Raw genomic sequence first — 20,885 nt, 5'->3', positions numbered from 1 at the left:
AGTCAGCAAGTGTAAAATATAAATTCCTACTACACTTTCTTTTATCACGTTTTATAAATTTTGATAATTTTGTTTTCAGTTGATAATCAACTTTATTGTATTGTATTAATAAAAACATTAAATGTTGACAAAAAAAATGAATAAAATGTTTGGCGGCATAACCTTTCCTCTAAAAACAACCACTGTGACTAAAATATGAGTTCGTTTTATAATATTTATAACAATGCTCAGTTAGTGCATCAAAAATAAATTTTAGATGCAACTTAAGCCTTAGGTCCTGTGCCTAGTTGCGCCTATTATTATAGAATAATAATGAATCATTATTTTATTTAAAAAAAAACTAAATAGGTAGGTACATAGGAATCATATCCCGTACATGAGTAAATAACTATTATAATGCTACAAATTACAATAGGTACAGTCGTTTCATAAGCAGTTATAAATTATTAGTTATTTCTAACTGTGCTAATACAAATTTAACTATAATAATGTTAAATAACTATGTTAAATAAATTATAATCTATATTTTGTACCTACTAATTGATATTTGATTATAATTTATAAGATCTAATAACCACTTGCCAGTTGCCTTGAAAAACAAAATACTAAATAGTGCTTATACAGTTAAACCTACTATAGTAAACACATAATGTTTAGGAAATATGGGGCCATGTCCTCCCAACCGTTTATTCGGTTGTTTATATATATTTGAATGAGTTACGAGTTTATAACGATTTAACTATGAATCATAGGTAGGTGGGTGACGTTAGTGGTTAGTGCATGTATTCCCCGATGTATTCACTATTCGATGTGTAGTAATTATAAATTTAAAAATAAATGTTGTACTTTTGGCAGTATGGGCTGTAGTTATTAAAATGTAATAACATTTAATTACAATTTTACATTTTATTATTATTATATTTATTAATATACAAATGTTTACTATAGCCATAACTAATAAATTTAATGCGTAATAAGTTTGTTTATTTTACAATGACTTAAAGGTATTAATCATCTCGTTAATATTGAATGGAGATTATTTTGAATTAGCTATAGATTTTTTCAATACTTTCAATTTCTTTGCAGTTTACTTGTTCTTAAAATCGCACATGGACTGATAAACCCTTTAATTATGAAATGTTTAAACACATAAATATTTTCGTGTTTATATTTAAATGGTCTAACACGTTAGATTTGTATGATAATAACTTTTATAAGTACGTATATTGTATATAGAAAACCTTTTACTCATGACGTCTGTCTGTCCCATCTTTTGTCAATAAATTGTTAATTACAAATATTATTAACGATATTTTTAGCCTATAGGTAAACATTTTAACATTTTAACATTATAACAAATGTATTATTTAAATAATATTTTTACCATATTTCATTATTGTCTCTAATGTGTTAAAAAAAATGACTACTATATAAATTTGCTTCGGAATTTAGTATTTTGATGGATTTTTAATGTATGTTGCTTGGAGTAGTAAAATTAAATCCTATTTATTAAATCAATTAAAGTCAATAATAAACTTATAAAAATCGGAGGGGGGGAATGTCCACTTTCCGTTGCTTGGGCATATTTTCGGTTTGAATACAGTAAACATAAATATATTGATTTCGATTCGGTAAATAAGCATAATATAAGTTATAATATTATAATTATTTAAAATATTATCCTTTTCCTTTATCAATTTTGAAAGAATATGTTTTGTTATTTACCTGTATCTTATGATTGATAATTAATAAATATATTTTAGTATTATTTATATATTTCATTTTAGGCATGTAATAATTACGTATAGAAACATGGAAGTTAGTATATGCTCTTATATCATGGGCGTATTTACGGGGGCGGATATGGGGACAAATCCGCCTCCATGGCTCTTTAAATACATGTCTATTCTTATATTATAATTATTACATCGTAATCTGTAAGCTAAAATTCTTGTCATCCGCCCCCTACAAAAAATACTAAATACGCCACTGTCTTATATAGATGGTCCGCCTGTTAAAAATGTATTTTCTTGAATTGATTATTTAAATATTGTTCAAAGTTGTCTTGCAACGATTGTCGATTTTCTCGTTTATTGTATTATATGTGAGGTGCATTGTACTTATTATCATAATAATATAATATGATGAAGGTATAGTGTATACCATAAACGGCAGTATACTTAATACACTAATATATAGTGATACTTGTCAGTTATCAATTATCACTATGTTAACTGGAAAGATACAATAATAATTTTTATAAAATTATACATTAGGTCGTGTTAGAGAATATAATTTATTTTAAATATGAAGGATAATTTACCAACCTATCTGTTTGAAAACTAAGACATATTTATTTCATTATATAATCAGTTTTACAAAAGAAAAAATGTAATTTGAACGTGTTCTGTAGTATAGACTATAGACACTATTAATATTTCTAACATAGTACGATTGATTGTATTTCGATAATACCATATCCATATTACCATATTGGTTATATTATAATATTATACATTATTATTTGGAGTATTTACAAACTACTACGATAAAACGTATCTAAAATACAATATTAATATCTATGTTTCCCATCCCAACATGACACATTATACGACATGCATCTACTAGGCAAAATCCAAGAGTCCAGAATTTCTAAAAAAAAAATGAGTCTTTTTTTAACGTTAAAAATTATACCTGTCACGTGTGTAGTATATTATACAACTTTGTACCCCCGAATTTAGTTTTTAAAAAAACGTCTTTTTTACCTACATTTACCTACATTTATTTAATTAATTTAGGTATGCAAAGAAAATATTAATTGAACACGTGTAGTTTTGTCGTCTATGACAAGTGCCATATAACAATTTCTTATCATCTCTTAAATTATATATTGACAATGCTTCCTTGAAAATTCAAGGCTATATTGTATTTATAGACATAAATGCACCTAGTAATACATTTTTTAGCGTTTGTATTTCCGATATTGTTTTTAAAATATATTTTGGTAAATACTTACTTGATAACTATTAACGGTTTTACAGAAAATTAAAAAAAGACCAACTAATTACAACTCAACATAAATATTTCATTTTCGAGACAAATATAAGATTTAGATATATTATATAAATAATTTATAAAATATAATATTAAAATTAAAATAACAAATCATTTTTAAATATTAAATTATACTACCTACTTAAGAAGATGTCAGCGCGCACTATTTGTTTTCTCTCTCTGGCCCACGCGCAACATAGACAAAACGCATTTAACCAGAACCATTTTTCTATGTTTTTAAGTAATTTTGGAGTAAAATCACCCATTATCAAAAAGATAGAGAATAATATTTCAGATGGAATGACCTGTCGATTTTATATTTTTTGTTATTTGACTTTGTATTCTACTTTTGAAATATTTCGACAAATCGATTATTTATGGAATATTTTTGAAGGAATGACATATTCCTTCAAAAATATTATTCTCTATCTTTTTTGTAATGGGTGATTTTACTCTAAGATTACTTAAAAAAGAAAAACGATTCTGCGCAAATGCGTTTTGTCTATGTTGCGCATGAGTCAGTGAGAGAAAACAAATAGTGCGCTGATATCCTCTTAAATTATCTGCTAATATTTTGTTATTGTAATGTATATGTAAGTATAATATTTATTAGGTGAGAAATACAAATTGTTTATATTAAGAGGATATTATACCCATATGTGTTACGTGTATGTTTTTATTTGTCTTATAATTATACCGACTCTAAAGTTTTTGAAATTTCGAAAATATACATTAGCTTGTTTACAATTTATACAAATAAAACTGTCGTGAATTATTAATTTCACCGACCTTTATTGATTGTAATTGGAAAATAAAGTGATATAAAAAAATATTAATTCTGTCAAAATAATGATATAACATATATTATTTTGTACTATACTATGATAGAACATCATTGTGTATACGTTTTATATTTAGCATATACTTATGCTTTAAAAAAAGATTAACGGATCAACAAAGTTACAAATAATGCGTAGGTAGGTATAATATTAAATATAATATTACTATACGATAATATTACATATTGCACTTTCTTGTAGAGGTATATATATTTTGTATGCTCATATTATAACATTATATAATTTATACAATTTTGTAGTGTATACGTGACGGATTTTTCATCTCCGGACGGTGCTCATAGGTATTCTCTTGCCTCTTCACTCCCACCCTCGACGCGAAGCCCAATCGCCATCCGCGAACCGTAGTAGGGTTCACGCATTTCGGTCGAACTGTATTGGACGTCACGGACGTGTGTCGTGTACCTACATATTATAATGTTAAAATACGTTAATAAAAATACGTTGTACGTTGGCAAAAAAGTGTTGGGAGTGTAATAATATTTTTTACGGTGCGGGTTATAATAACAGCATGCACGTCTACGCGTGCGTACCTAGGGCCTAGCTGGTACCTACCTATTCGCTGTAGTACTATAACAACGCGTATAATGTTGTACACACACAACACACAAAATATTCATATTAACAATATTGATTATGGATTTTGTCGCCAATTGCACTTTTGACGCGATAAGTTGATAATATATTATATTAGGTATATTCTGTAAATTAAAAAATGCGTCTGGTTCACTGCTGATTATAATAATATATCATTATAATAAGTCTGTAGTATTAAAATACATGGGGTGGGTGGGGATATATTTGAACGCCATAGTGCTTGATTTTTGTTTTTTAATGTTGATGCGTAGGTACCCCTTCTAATTTTTTTCAATATTCAAGTGCTGGAACAAAAAATAAGAAAATAATATTATACCCGCCCAGCCACACATATGAGACTTGCAAACACATTATCGTTAATATTATTATTTATTGTAATATACTTATTTACGTGTTGTTATATTATTACACCGGTGTGGCGTGTGCTATCACGAAACCGGCGCGGTGGCCAAACACGCTCTCCGTTGGTGGGCGGCGCGTGGTGGTAGGAGATGCGGCCGGGTGTGACGTCACCTTTGACGTTCTCAGCTTTACTCGCCGCCGCGTGATTCTCCCAAAACTGCTTTCGGTTTCCAATGCCTCTCGCGCAGTGCCATTGCCGAACTCAGACAAGTCGACTCCTCCGGTATACGTACTCGCGCAATATTATCATCCCAATGTTTTGCAAACCATGGTGTACCGCTTGTTACGATTTATTCTGTTCTTCGGCGACCTAAAGCATCGCGGACTGTGGAAACAATAATACATCTGTTGTTTTTAAATCGTTATCGTTATTGTTGTTGTTGTTGTTGTTGTTATGGGAGTTTTGATTTTAAACGTGGACACTTGGGTGGCACCACCGAAAAAAAAATGGATCAGGCATTATCTCCTGGGTATACGTCATGATATTCACCTTATCACATCCTTTTATTATTGTTGTTATTGTTTTTATAATAGTTATATCTTTTTACAGTCGATATTTATTACGTGTTTGTTTTTCTTTCAGAAGAGCCGTTGTTGAGTAACAAGGATGCTGGTTACCATCCTACTTCGGTAACATTGCCCAGTTCCGATCTACCGGCGTCGTTGAACCACATCGAACCGCCGTCCACTCCACCGAGACAACAGCAACTACTACAGCTACACCAGCAAGTCACCCCCGTCGCACTTCAGCAGCAACACACTCAACAATTACAGTTGCAGCTACACCAGCCACAGCAACAACTACAACAACCACCACAACAACAACTGCAACTACAACTACATCAACCGCTACAGCAACACCACGCCGTATATAAGCCCGCTGTTTCCGCCTGTACGGCTGTTGTAACCGCTAACAACAACAACAACAACACCACCACCACTGTCGCCCTAGTCAACAGCCACGACGATAATGTCGCCGCACTATCTTTGGCGCAGGAACTCAAAAGACGCACAGGGTAAGTGTTTCGTTTTAGTTATATTGTTGGTTCTATAACCTAACGCATTTCCCAAGAATCTTACAAACATAAGTTTTCATAAAATGTAACTAATAGTATAATAATGTACCTATAGAGTTTTCCACGAAGTCCACGATGGTATAACAACACGGGGTGCATTATAGTTTATTCTTCGTCCCCATATAATATTATTGGAGTAGTCAATATCCTATCCTGGACGGGGCTTTATTTAGTAGGTTAGGGGTCGTTGTTGCAGTTAAAATTACACTTCTATATTTTTTACTTATACACAACAAAACATCGTCTTCTCCCTTTAAGAACTTGGTAAATTTACTCATCAAAATCAATGCACTCAAGCTCCTCTCAGTAACCACGTTTTAGGGCACCAATGCCTGATAAATTGTCTTTCAACTTTTTTAAAAATATATCCGGAAGACCGGAAATAAAATTAAACTAAAAAGATTCATCCAATCTATAGTGTTATTGGTATCTTAGGTCCATAGAGGAAGTTTGTTCAGTATACAGTTATTCACATTAGAGTTTCTATTCAATATTTTGATTCATTAGTTCTTTACGTTATATATTTTGTGTTTAAAAATATAAGTAAAACTTGTCAACTAGTATATAATATATAACAATTATTTTGTTACCGTTAGGTTAGTTGTTTAGTATCATGATAGGTAATGTTAACATTGTTAACGTGTTCAAATGTTTATCTCTGTTATCATTTGTGAATTAAGAATGCTGTTGTACAATAAGGTGTCGTTTTAGATCTGGCACCAGAGAAGTGCACAACAAATTGGAGAAGAACCGTCGTGCACACCTTAAGGAATGTTTCGAGCTGCTCAAGAAACAAGTACCCGCGTCTCAAGACGAGAAAAAGACTTCGAACCTGAGTATACTCAGGAGCGCAATCCGGTATATTCAGGTAAGCCCATCAACTCACTATATAATATTATATCTAACAAATTACCATTATCTAAGTTTTCAGAATTGTGACGAGTTTTGTAATATCTATATTATTATTACTATATTTTTTTCACACATCCATTAATCGGTTGTTCTTGTTTATCATAGATATATATTAATATAATATATATACGTCTTATAATATACGCGCACGCTTCCTCCGCACCATTGGCATACATTTAATTGTTTATACGTTCAAAAGAGGTCGTCATATATTTTCCAAGTAAGCAGCCGCCGACAACGGCCTCGTGTGTTTTTTCAGTAGGACCACCAATAATAATAATAAGAACGTAAACGTTACTACTTGTTTTTGTGCAAAACGTGTAAGTACTGACAACCTCGTTGGGAAGTATATAACTTTGATCTGTCAAATCGCATCATTCGACGTATCTTTATCTAATGGTGTTGTCGCTGCAGCAGTGCAGTAAAGGTGGATTTAATATTTTATCTCGACTGGCACTTCCACTTTGAAACGACCGTGTACGCACTTAGCGCTGTTCCAACGATATTCACAAACTCTTGTTCGAGTTTTTAGTTGCAGATTCGCTGTACACTGGTGAGGAGGGGAGGTGGGTTATCTCCGGGTTTTTTTTGGTAAAAGTACAACGGTATAATACACAATAGGTTTGACACCTCCCGACGATTGAAGTATACTACCTTACACCGATCTCGCCCTTGAATTGTGCCGTCGCCGTCTATAAATATAATGTGTTGGAATACTATGTATCTATATACGCGTACTCCAAACTACATTATATTAGTGCGCTTAACATCACGCGTGAGGTCAACTTCTCCGAAAAATCTGTTCTACGCGCACTCAATGTCGCGTTTATATTGTAACGAATTTAAATTATCCTCTCTCTTTTTTTGGTAGTAGGTATAGGTACTCTGATTGTTTTTAAATTATAAATCGTAAAATATTATGTCTAAAACAAAATAGGAGCTTTTGCAACGGTTTTATAATAATTATAGTGATATAAACAAACACAGCGGAGTCGATTCACTAATCAGTAATCAGTTGGGTATATTTTTTATGATTTAAATGTATTTTCCACGAAATCAGTTTGATTTTATTTTTATTTGTCGATTCCACAAAGAGTAAATTGATAACTTCACCATAATCTTTGTGATAATATGGTATTATATTATACGTCAGTATAATAGACTATACCAGTTACACACTCACACCCGAGGTTTAGAGATTGGCGCTCAATATAATGTAACAATTAATGCTACGATACGTTTATTATTAATTAATAATTATGAATTATGATCGTAATATGAATAAGAAAGGAAAATAAGCCAATATAAACTGCAAGTAACTTGAATAAGTTCCTTGTTTCTGTGATTGGAATGGTGGCCAACTGAAGCGAATAATCTATGTTACTAATTTACTACAAGACATGGTGTCGTGTCTCTGCTTCTTAAAATCTAATCCCAGAGATAAAGCTTATGTGGCGTATTTAAAGCTTATAAGTTATAATATTTTGTTATTTATTTAAATTTAACGCCCCAATTATACTAATGAATTAAGTAAGTATTTAGTAATTATATACCTCATTGACTTCTAGTATTAACATATTGTGTTATACTGCTATTCTTTTCATAATAATATTATAACCAATGGTAATAGCATTCAATATATTTCAATAATAATTTGGTTTGAAAAAACAAAATTTTAAGTCGACATGCATGTACATTATTTCATTATCATACTTATCGTTGTGGTAGGGTGGAAGGCTTGCCGGTCCGCATGCTGCCGTGAATTGATTTCTACTGTTTATTTATTAGTTTTTTCCACGTGTGTTCTGTAAAGATCGCACGAACCATACGTAATATATATATATAGGTACCTACTATTATTATACATGGGTATAAGCTTTTTTTTTCACCACGTCTCCGTCCCGCCCCGGGCTGCGCCCGCGCACTATCATCCTTGCATGGTTCACATGTGCGTAACCATGACCTACAGACTGCGGTGACAGATTTTATACAACACTGTATATTATGCACGTTCACCACTCTGTACACGTTATGTGAGCGACGCTACAATCAGAAATCGGCAAAACACGTAGAGAAAATAATACAATTTTTATTTTAAAACCGGCACTTTGAAAAAATAGTAGATGCTCGATGAAAATCGATGATTTTATTACTATGACTCAATTATACATCATGTTGACGTGCGTGAGGTATATTATATGCAAGTATCTTCTGAATAATAGAATTACATTTTTCGATTTTAGAGTATACTATTCACACTATACATATTATGTTTCACACGTTTATCGCAAAAACATTATACCGATATCGAATTTATTGAAATGCATAAATGCTAATCGTTTAATACAATCGTGTTTCTAATTGAGCACGCGTCTTTGCTTTTCAAAAAACTTTATTGACATTTAAATACAAATTAGTCACAGCCGATAGTGATGAACAAAAAAAATAATAATAAAATTAAAGCCATTTTAAAAAAAAAAACCAGTTTAAAGGATCTATACCATCGTTAATACAACGGTACACTTTAAATAATAATATGAGTGATTAACGCCACCTCGACCACATTGTTTTTGATATGCCTATATTTTTGTTATTTTATGTAGGTACACACATAATATTTTAAATGTTCATAAAAAAAAATGTATTCAAAGAGCGGTGAGGAGCTCTTGATAATAATTACCGAACGTTGGCGAATTGCGATGCCAAGCAATTAAGAAAAACAATACATTTCATTTTCTCGGTAGTGAATTTTTTATGACAATTTATTTATCGTAGTATTTTTGTACTTCTTTCGTTCGCGCTCTCGTATTATGTATATTATAATATGTAAACGATATCATTTTCTGTCATTTATTATTCATTCATTATTATACAAAAGTATGCTTTGCTTTACGTTAGTATACCTATACTTACTATACCTGCACACGAAATATGTTTTCTGTTATAACAACTACTCATATTTTAGCATGTATAGACATTAGACATATTATTCTGTCAACACTTTGTAAACGACACTAAATGTAAATCTTCGGCGTACTGAAAGTGTCTTAACAAATACCTATATACGATTGTGATATTTTTGGTTTCAATCGATAATACTGAAAATAGCCTAACTGCAGTTTTGTTGATTTTTTTCTAATGTATGTAGTATATTATATACCTATAATGGCTAATCATAATATAATCATTGAATATTTGTGAGCTGGGTAGCTTTCGTGTTTCTAAAATCTGAGATTACACATTTAAAAAAAATTTTAATTTTCTTGGTGCAATTTTGTAGTTTTAATTTCTAGGAGCACTAAACAAAAGTGTAAATAATATTTCGTCAATTCGTGTGTGTTTTAAGGATCTCAGTCGATGATTTAAATTCATGTAATTAACATTTATATTTTAAAATTATAACTTTTTTTTAAATGAAATACCATCAAATTATCAAAACTCCTATGAAAAGTGATAGATTTTGTCAGTAACCATTATTGTTATTATTTCATCGATATAATTTTAGCTGGTCATTAAATCATGAGATCAACAATTGTTTGGGAAGTGTTACATTTCAAAACTCCAACCAAACTTGGCCCGCGTTCGAGGCATGTCCATATTAATTATTACAAAGATAATTTATTTGTTTTGGTTATGCCACTTACCTAATTAGGTGCCACGTGTCGACCGTTAACGTTTAAAATATAACGAGGTTCCTAGAAGAAAAGACTACTTGTAACGTTATAGCTCGTTTGTACTTATATTGACGAACAGCTATATTACAAGACAGTATAGGATTTCGTGTGTCCTACGTGAGTGCGTGCGAATTCTATTCTGACCAGCACAGTTCCGCCGCAGTCGGTCCGATGCGGCGATCTGTTTTGTTTTTTCGCCGCACTCGCTGGATTTGCGTAGGCAAGGGCACCCACAGGGGAGGGGTCGTGTCCCTAATTTTTTGCCAAATATTTATTGGCAAAAAAAATTTTGTTTGTTTTTGTGATTATGTATAATATATACCTTGCCCCCACCCCCGGTGAAAATTTCTGTTGGCGCCCTTGCACGTAAGACACGTATAACGTTTACTATTCCGAATTCCCGATTTCACAAATACGTGTTAATTTAATACTAATACATTTAATAGCAATATATTCTGATATACGTCTTATTTTAACCGCTATTGTAGTTTTCGGTTGGTAACCTTCGCCTATCGCATGCGTCATTATAATATTATATACATAAACCGCCTGTCAATTAGCGCGTAGAATCTAGGTTCTAGGTATGTAATAAACTAATACCTAACTAATAGGTATACATAATACTATAATAGATGCAATGATGTGTTTGTTATTGTTTTGATTTATACGTACATACGTGCATAGTACATACGACGATAGTAAAATATAAACGTGTACGGACGAATTCAGATCGCAATACCTGATAGGAAATAGAAACAAATTCGCTGTCTCTGTCTTAAGCTGTACCACATATCCATACTAATAATAGACATTCCGCATTTCCGATACAGTTTCATTTTTTGATATTATTGAATAAATAATAATTATATACCGATTATCAAATAATATTATCCGTGCTCTATATGATGATGTTTTGATATTAAAAATTTGAGATGAGTATACTTTATAAGAAGTATTTAGAAACAATAATGTAACAATTGAATTTAAAAGATACTTCAAAAAATCGCATTAAACGAAAGTGCGTAGGTATTATATTATAGTATAGTATTTATTATCAATTTATCATCTCCAAGTTAAGATGTTAGGTATTGTTATGAGTAGATTTACTCTGATTTATCGTAAATTTAGCAAGTACAATATATTATTATACTATAAGTAAGACAGACTTCGGAAGCGTGTGCACCTATATGACTATGCGCTCCAGAGTGAATGGTGGGCAGCTTTTTTCTCGAAATATAGTGTAAAATTTGCAAATATTAATACGCAATATTTTATTTTGAATCATGACTGATATACCTATTGATAAATTATCTTTAAAAATACAACAATAATCGAGCGGGATCGTGTGCCGTTGCTTGTGTTGGTGCAGGTGTTGAGGCGTCGAGAAAGAGAGCTGGAGCACGAGATGGAAAGACTGGCCAGAGAAAAGATTTGGGCTCAACAGAGGCACGCGTCTCTCAAGAAAGAACTAGCCGCCAAATGGGATCACATCGATTTCAGCAAGCTATTGCCGGACTTGCCGCCCGACGTGATGACCAGGAAGGCCACTAGTAAGTGTGCCCCTCCCCCCTCCCACACCAACACCTGACCGTCACGACGACGATTGCAGCATCAATGTGTTTGTCGTATAATTTGTCAGTTTTCGCGTTATTATTCTGTCGCTTTTCATTGGTGGTTGATATTATAGTCTATGATGTTGTATCATTATGTACAGGGCGATTCACGCCAAACATAGCTTGCTATAGGCACCCAGTCATCACGACTTATTTCTTCAATAATGCAATTATTCACAATCTGATTTTTGAAATTTTTAACAATAAAATTAAATATCATAATATGGTCTTTTGTCTTTGAGTATATTTAAAAATACCAATGATCAGAATTTGAATAAATTAATTACTAAAAGAAAAAATAGGGGTGAGCATTCTTGGTTATGCATCCTCCTGGTATATATTAAAATATAAGCCGATCAAAAGACTTCCAACCTCTTCTGCGCGTAACCGAACAAACGATATTCAATTTGTGATTACCTATTATTATTATTATTATTATTTCTTAATGCTTTTATTCGTTATTAACATCTCAACGTTTTCCCGCAGTAGCAGCCACAAGTATAAACGGAGATTTCGAGACGGAAAGGGACGCTAGCATGGTTACTAGCGACGCGGACGACAGCAAACTCAGTGCTCTGTACAGTAGTACATCATCGCTGTCCAGTTCCTCCCCGCCCACGCTGCCGTTCGTCTCCGACATTATTCCCCATCAGGTGCAGGTCGTAAGCACGTCTCCAATGATGGGGAGTACAATTCACATAGTTCCTCAGACCAGAAACTCGTCCTCGTTACCACCGAACTCTTTGCAACAGCAAACCCTCACGTTTGTCCATCACAAAGATGCTCTCAGTAAGTACCACGTATATTATATAATTTTATTATTATACATAAAAGTATTATACCCACCCGCTTAGACGTACTGTTTTCTATTTTATGATTACATAGTATTGGAGAATTCAATTTAAATATTAGAAAATCAACCGCTTTGGCAATTTATTTAGTTCAGATTTCTGAACAGACAACTCTGAGTGATAGGTAGTAGGTACTTGGTTTACAGAATATAATTAGCTATATAAGTATTGCTTATATTAATTTTTCTAAAGTTTTTTTTGATTGATTTTTTTTCCTAGAGTCGTACAGCCATAACCTTTTTTCATATAATCCAGATTTAGTAACCCAACCTAACTCCACACCCACGAACCTGTGTTTGGGTGAAATTACAGTGGCGTGTTATACATCACTTTTGATTGAGGAAAGAGGACAGATCTTTGAAAATATCAAACCTATTAAGTAATATTAAACTATGTAGGTACGAAAAATTTTCGTTAAATAGGTATTTATACTGTCAAAAAAAAAAAACCCCTTTGGGGGTTTAGACCACCACATCTCCTCTTATATAAGGGTGAGTAGTGAGCTCATCTAAATGAATTATAGCACTCCCGAGATTAACTATATAGGTTAATAAACAATTTATTTTCTGTCAAGTATAACATTACGTATAGTCTTCTATGATTTCCCTCCGCCAACTCCAAGGTGTTATATAATAAGCTCCCTCGGGGTATTTATAAAGAGTCTTTCAAGCCTGTCCGATTGACTGTCAATCCTAATGATCGCGACTAATTTGTATATTACAGATCAACACGATGGCACTACTCAGGCAGTGTTGACCAAGGTGTCAAATGGCTCGTTTACTTTATACGGTGACCCAAAACTTACGCCCAATCGTTCCAAAATGTCTCTTGCAGGTATGCAGCAATGACCGGTGTTGGATACATTATTTTGTACATACTTAACGATGGTATGCGGTGTTTTAATATCGGTTCTTTTGGCCAGGCATAAAGATTGGCACCAGTGTGATCGATCATTCCAACAACACAACGTCCGCACCAATCAGACTGTTGCAGAATAATATCATAGCGGCACAAACGTCAGGTAAATAATATCTTAACTTTGTAAATCACATACAATGTCACAAGCCTCATACTTATGTATTATTTTTTTGTCCCACAATTTGTGCACTCTAGTTGTGAACAGAGGACAACCAACTCCAAATCATGTCATAACTCGGCCGTTACTCCTAACTCATCACCATACTAATTCTGCTCCAGCTCATCTAGTACTATCTACAGCTTCTTCTAAGGTATGTACATTATACTGCATAACCAAAAAAATTGTGACTCGAAATATATTTAGGGGTTTATTACTTACTAAATTTATTTCTTTAGTTATTTATATAGTGTTGTAATTTTTATAAATTTCATGAAAATTTTAAATATTAATATTAAAATAATTGTAGTTCATATACATGTGGCAAGCAAAGCATCTCAAATCATTCTTCTGTTATTTTATTCTCTCAAAATTTGTAATGTATTCAGTGCTTGAATTGGGAATACATTTTTAAAAAATGCAAAAGTTAAAAAAAAAATGTGTGCACCTTAATATTTAAATGTCTTTTATTGATTAGGATAAGAATAGGTGGCACAAATATTTTTTAAAAAGGAAAAGGACCATCCTCTCAATTCAAGCACTAAATGTAAAATTAACTAGTTTTGTTCAAAACTTAATTAATGAAGATTTTCTTTTTTTTTCATTTTCTTTTATAGGCAGTGACAATTCCAAATCAGCAATTACCACCACTGTCAAATGGCCACCTTATAGTCAAGCCGAGTGCGATGGTGGTTATGAACAGCTCACAGCCAAAATCGCAGCATTCCGGCCACAAAGCATAGCATTCACCGATCCTTATGTTAAAAGATATAAACTATTGTACAATAATACTAATTTTTTGGGGTTTTTGGTAATAACAGCGTATAAAATAGTTTTAATAACAGTTTAAAAAACAAAAAAAAAAACACTTTGTACCATGTAATATTTATATAGACTACGATGAAAATTATTTTATTATATTTATTATTTCAAAAACCTGACATCTTTAAAATCTATTGTAAATACTATAGTTTTAATTTTATTTATAAAAATTTAAAAAAAAATCACATTAAAAAATTAATTATCGTAATTAAATATATTTGTCATAATGGCATTTTTGTTAATTGTTTTATGTTTAGACTACAAGTTAAATCAATGCTTCATATTTAGATATGTTATACTAATCATTATAATTTGTGTTTGATGAAAATTCTGACCTTGGACCATCTATTGCAAACTGCCAAGCATATAATACCAAATATTTTTTTTAAAAAAATTACCTTAGCAACTGTTAAAAAAACAATTAATTAATTAATTATTTACACCATAAAGTTGTAGTTTAGGTGGTAAGGTATATTTATTTTCAATTTATTTACAGGTTGAATCTTGTATTTTATTATTAAAAAAGCAAGTGAAAAAACATTTAGGAAAATTTTAAGACTACAACAATAAATTCTATAAACAAACATTAACACTATTAATAGAAACAAAATTAATCTGTGACTGATGAATTGGTAGTAATTGATTTCAATAATTTGTAACACTGCATAAGATTTTTCCGATCACCAATTTTTTCTAATGTACGCGCTGCCTCGGCTAACATACCTGCTCTTATGCCAGGTGGTGATAGAAGAGACATAGGTAAATGTTTACACGCCATAAATAACGCAGTTGCATGCTCCCTTAAACCAACTGTGCTTTGTTCACCTTTACCTATAAAAATAAAAATGGTATGTGAACTTTCTTTTAAGTTTATTTATAAAAAAAATTATTATCCTAGATTCTTACCTTTAGTGCAAATAACAAAATGCCGTGTTGATCTGTTTCTTAAGCTGCGATCAAATAGTTGTTGGGTTTTTGTTGGTGAAGCTCCAGCCATTAACCGGGCAGTTGCTTCATATAAGAATACTTTGGCAGTAGCAAACTACAAATTTTACAATCTTATAAATATTTTTCATATTTTGTTAAACATTTAATCAATAAGATAAGATATAGGTAACAACTATGAATTAAAAATTAATATTCTGTTTCAACAGAACTAGACATAGTCAGTACAAGATCAGCATTAGCTAAGGAGAAACATGAATTTATTATACAGGAAGTGTTATCAGTAGTTTAAATTAAATTGTTTTAATACATATATTTCTATACAGGCAACAAACCACGTCTAGAATTTTTGAATGGTGATCATTGATCAGCACAGCAACTACTTAATTATTATCTTCAGTCATGATATCATCTATAATTATCACTTTTTAATTCAATATAAACACAAAATATTTGTTTTAAGAAAATATGTAGGACCAGTAAGACTAATACTTTACATTTTTCAGGTCAACTAATTTTTCCTAAAATAGTGGTGGTACTCTAGATGCAAATAAGGGAGTTTGAGGCTAGCCACCCAAAAGTGTGCCACATGAATGATAACAATTTTGAGATCAGATGGAGCAATCGCCCCCTCAGGATACGTCCCTGCGTAAATATATACCTTGCGAGGTTCAAATGACTGAACATTAGTGACTGGTGTGATAATAACAACATATACTAAAAGTCATAAAATAAATAAAAATTACTTACTGGGACAAATTTTGCAATTTTTCGTAAGGAAGTTAAATCTTCTTGGAAGCTTTTTAAGTTTAAAAATTCCAAATTGACATAGCCTGCAGGCATTTTCTTACACTCTTCTTGCCAAGACAGCATTCTTGTTTCTAATAACCAGTCGCAAGCTAATAACAATGTCATCTAGTTGAAAAAAAATGGTTTTATAAGTTTTCATAATTTTAAACAATTTTAAAAACTAGACTTACTATAACAATTGGTTGGGGCTTATTGGTTTGCAATAAAATTAAAGTTTCTGATAATATTTTACTAGCTTCATGACAATGGTGTTCTAAAATTCTAGGTTTCATTGTTTGGACTTTATTTCGACATCTGAAAACAAATATTGACATTAATAAATTATAATTATTACCACATTACAAAAATTAATACTCATAAGCAGCTAATACAGCTTGCGCCAATGGATCAACTAATAAACTTGGAGGAACATTGGAGATATGTTTATCGAGCAAATCTATACCATTATCTTCACCTAATATCCAATAAGTTCCAGCAGCAAATATGGCTCCCCACCATGCTACTTTCTCATCCTCTACTACTGAAAATATAACAAAATATTAAAAATTTTAATTTTCAATTTCAGCAATTAGGTCTTACCATTAACTTCTGAGCTTCCAATTATCCTAGGTTTCTTTGTAATTAAATTAGATTCTACAATGCGCTGTACATATAGCAAAACATCTGAAGTTACAGTTGGTTGTTTGGTATGACCTACAGCTTGTACAATTTGTCTTGTTCCTGGTGATATTAAAGTCTGTAAAGCCTTTTCTAAGGTAGTTTCTCTGAAAGACTAAAGAAAAGAAGGCATTATATTTTAACAAAAAAATAAGAAATTCCAATTACATACTCTGGTTAGATGAGATAATGGATCATTACAGTCTGAGAGTGAAGTGAATGACGATGTAGCATTACTCGGAGTAAAAACCCAATTGTGATCAATGAAAAATCGAAATCCATGATCAGTTGTAAGCCAATTCAAATTTGCTGGTAATCTATTGTAATTCAGCACTTGGGTTTGTGCTTTATGTAAATAATACCTTTGGAACAAACATTTGTATTAAATAGGTTGTATAAAAATTTTTTTTATAATACGTTAGTGTTTACAACCAACCTGGTAAAAAATCCAGCACCTTTAAATATGATAGTTTTGAAATTAAGAGCAATTGTCGAATATAGTTGCACAAAAATTTCTACTGAAATTATTTGTTGTCCAGCTGCTTCAGCCATATTAATTGAACTAAGTCCTAAGTATAAACCAATACCCCAATGAGCATTAGGTATTGGCCAATCAGTTTCACTAATTAAATACAGTTTATGCAGTAAATGATAAATTTCACTGAGTTGTTTAGCTGTATTTAAAGTTTCATACTTGTTGGTCCTATTGAAGTAAACAAAATTAATTACTTAGGTATTTTACTTTGTTTATTTAATTTTGTATCATACACATTTTTAAATACAGCATTATTCCATTTTTTCAAAAGTACAACCACTTTAAATTGATGTAAAAATTGCCTGATAATTTGCCAGATTAATGAAGCCCAAAGTTTCTTACGACTTGTTAAAATTGGCCGACCAAAAATGTCCAAACATCTAGAGAGCTCAAGAACTGCCATTTTTCTGTTTCCCTGGATTTGTTTAAAACAATGAGCTATTAAAATAACAAAAATATTTTTCACTAACCTTTATCAAGTTATCTTCAGCTTGTTTTCTCATTCGCATATATTCCTGGTATGCTTCTGAATCCGAATATATCATTGGATCACTAATAAGAAGACAGGTTAGACTTATGATCATCATAAGAATATTCAATGTCCATATAAACAGACTAAAAGCATAACTTTGATATGTTCCATCATCCATTTCAGGATCTTAAAAATTAGTTATAAATTTATCATAAATAACAGACCACAGTGCTTAAAAAGTAATAAACTAATAAAGGTATTTTACTCATTAATTGTTATGTTACTACCCAACACTAATAAAGTTAAATAATAATTACCTGTTCTAGCATTTAAAATTGTTCTACCATCAACCTTTTCTGCCCAAGATTCAGAATGTGATATATTGCTATTTGGCAATAAATTTCCAAAAGGATTAAATGCAACAACCACAAACATGAACACGCAAAGCACTAATCTTGAATGATCAGCCATACCTTTCTTGCCAGATTTATTGGTCTATAATCGGAAAAAAAAGGGTTTCACTATATAAGTACATAGGCAGTGATTATGTTATAGAATATAATATAATATGTCATACCAATATTGTATGAGAACTCATTACAATCTCAGGTGATGAGGCGCCTTCTGATCTTTCTGGTGAAGATACGGAAATATATGATTGCGGTGGTGTGAGTGAGCCAGGGTTATTGTATTCTTCTTGTAATAAAGTAGATGGACTTTGATCTAGGTTTTTCGAAATATTTAATTTGAACATTTTGTTTTCATCTTTTAATTTTTCATTAGCCATTTCCAAATATTTAATATAATCTATAGCTTTTTTAAGTATAGCAGATTTATTAAGCTAAACAAATATAACATAATATTTATATATAAAATAAAAATTAATGTTTACATTTTGTAATATTAAAATACCTTAGCTTCAGTTCCAAGAATCATATCTTTTAATTCCATTATTTTATCATTAATACTTGTACGATATCTTCTTTCAATAACATTATGTGAACTTTTTGGTTTCTCATCTTTCATCGACACAACGTCAATATTATTATTAGATGACATATCTGAATCAATCATAACTGGTATACCTGAAACCATAAAAATCTAATAAATATTAATTTAACACCTACCTTTATAGAAAACATATATTGTATTTTACCTGTGGTAACAAATGCGGTATTGTTTAATATAATTGGTTGACCATTTGTTGATGTATATACCATTGTAGGTGATGCGTTTAGTGGTGCATTAAAAAAAACCTATAAACAAATAATTCAATTTAATTACTTAAATTTGTTTTGATTAATTTAATATACCTACTTGTTTCATTTGATCAGATGGTAAGTGAATCTGTCCAACACTTTTAACTGGAAGGAGAGTATGCATTCCAGGTTTTTGAATGTACCTTATTTTTTTATTAACATTTTGTTCTATAATATAATTTGGTTGGATTGGCTTTTGAATGACTTTACGATTAGGTTTAATCAAAGGAGGTGCTTTAGGGCATGGTTTAAGCATGGCAGAAGGTGAAATCATTGGAGTATCAATAACGTTAGAAACAGTATCTTGTGGAGGTGACATTTGGATATCCGGTTCAATTAGAGAAAGATCAAGTGGTGGAAAATCCAATAATGTGGATTCACTCATTGGATCATCAAACTCTGTCAAAATGCTATCACCGGTGAACAGTTTTGTGTCAACTTCAGGCATTTTCTCATTGTACTTGTTCAAGAGCTCTACAAATATGAAAATACAAAAATTGAAACAAGTAAACAGTGGTAAGATAAAAAAGTTTAACAAACACAATGTTTTAGAAATTAGGATGGTTTACTGAACTCACCATCAAAATCTGCAAAATCCAAATCCTCTGGCAGGTCCAACGGATCCATCGAGCCAATCGAGTCCATTTCAGATGAGAGTTATTTGAAGACTTTGGTGGAGGGTGAGCGGTTCTAGAGATCACTTGAGCACATTATTTTCGAACTCCAAACTTTGATACTTCAGCAGTTAGTGGCGAAGTGACAACACTACAACAGGTGCGTTTTCTTGACGATTTTCCCGCGAAGTTCAACAATCCAAGGCCTTAATACGACAGACAGCACAATTAATTACGAAATTTATAATTGCCTACAATGCATCGATTGAGCACCTTGGTCATCGTCACAGAGCGTAGTGAGACGCGAGTGCCGAGTTGTACCTATCAATTATCAAAGATTTTATTCCGAGTACTTAATAGTTAATATTTAACCGAATCGCTGTTCAGTAAATGATCGTACCATTTCGATATAACTGCGATGATAAAGACGACGACGTAGTGTGGGCAAAAACTTTAATGATAAGCGTGATAACTGATAAGCGTTTCATTTTCATTTTTCATATTTGTTCATTTGTTCATACTTCATAGTTCATACCACGGCGGCAAGGCTGCGTACGTGTAGTTGTATCTATAACACGAAGATATATCTTAGTTCGTGACCTATAGTATTATACAGAACTTTTACTAGCACATCAAATTACAGTGGCGGATCCGGGGGGG

The 20,885-nt window shown here is 31.7% G+C and overlaps 2 protein-coding genes across 7 annotated transcripts in view; one reads left to right on the top strand and one right to left on the bottom strand.

The window, feature by feature from the left end:
- The window catches only part of LOC100166423 (max-binding protein MNT), a 31,138-nt gene extending 15,978 nt beyond the window's left edge, over positions 1-15,160 (top strand). Inside the window, exons 1-9 of one of the 5 annotated variants that reach the window (XM_016804474.2) lie at positions 5,174-5,380; positions 5,497-5,926; positions 6,698-6,854; positions 11,942-12,122; positions 12,672-12,974; positions 13,760-13,870; positions 13,959-14,057; positions 14,150-14,265; positions 14,729-14,965. In XM_016804474.2, the coding sequence (XP_016659963.1) occupies positions 5,305-5,380; positions 5,497-5,926; positions 6,698-6,854; positions 11,942-12,122; positions 12,672-12,974; positions 13,760-13,870; positions 13,959-14,057; positions 14,150-14,265; positions 14,729-14,854 (1,599 nt within the window). In that variant the 5' untranslated portion in view covers positions 5,174-5,304 and the 3' untranslated portion in view covers positions 14,855-14,965. Of the gene's footprint in view, positions 1-5,173; positions 5,381-5,493; positions 5,927-6,697; positions 6,855-11,941; positions 12,123-12,671; positions 12,975-13,759; positions 13,871-13,958; positions 14,058-14,149; positions 14,266-14,728 lie in introns of those variants that run through there. The other 4 variants (XM_016804473.2, XM_001947461.5, XM_008185002.3 and 1 more) reach the window with 4 other exon arrangements.
- A 262-nt stretch (positions 15,161-15,422) lies between these two features.
- On the bottom strand, positions 15,423-20,632 carry LOC100164413 (sterol regulatory element-binding protein 2). Of its 2 annotated transcripts, XM_008185000.3 has the most exons (17): positions 20,499-20,632; positions 20,190-20,431; positions 19,670-20,085; positions 19,509-19,608; positions 19,265-19,437; positions 18,930-19,193; positions 18,670-18,847; positions 18,351-18,538; positions 18,114-18,295; positions 17,782-18,048; positions 17,518-17,707; positions 17,268-17,460; positions 17,043-17,208; positions 16,859-16,982; positions 16,629-16,793; positions 15,840-15,975; positions 15,423-15,764 (listed from the first exon to the last, which is right to left on the bottom strand). In XM_008185000.3, exons 2-17 carry the CDS (start codon positions 20,254-20,256, stop codon positions 15,544-15,546), a joined length of 3,030 nt encoding a protein of 1,009 aa, XP_008183222.1. In that variant the 5' UTR covers positions 20,257-20,431; positions 20,499-20,632; the 3' UTR covers positions 15,423-15,543. The 2 variants fall into 2 exon arrangements, with proteins under 2 accessions (XP_008183222.1, XP_008183223.1); XM_008185001.3 differs by having other exon boundaries at positions 17,043-17,205; positions 20,190-20,619.
- Positions 20,633-20,885: the final 253 nt, after the last annotated feature.

The sequence above is a fragment of the Acyrthosiphon pisum genome, chromosome A1, assembly GCF_005508785.2.
Source record: "Acyrthosiphon pisum isolate AL4f chromosome A1, pea_aphid_22Mar2018_4r6ur, whole genome shotgun sequence".
NCBI classification, from domain to species: domain Eukaryota; kingdom Metazoa; phylum Arthropoda; class Insecta; order Hemiptera; family Aphididae; genus Acyrthosiphon; species Acyrthosiphon pisum.
The sequence above is the reverse complement of the archived record's forward strand: the minus strand, read 5'-3'. Positions and strand labels throughout refer to the sequence as shown.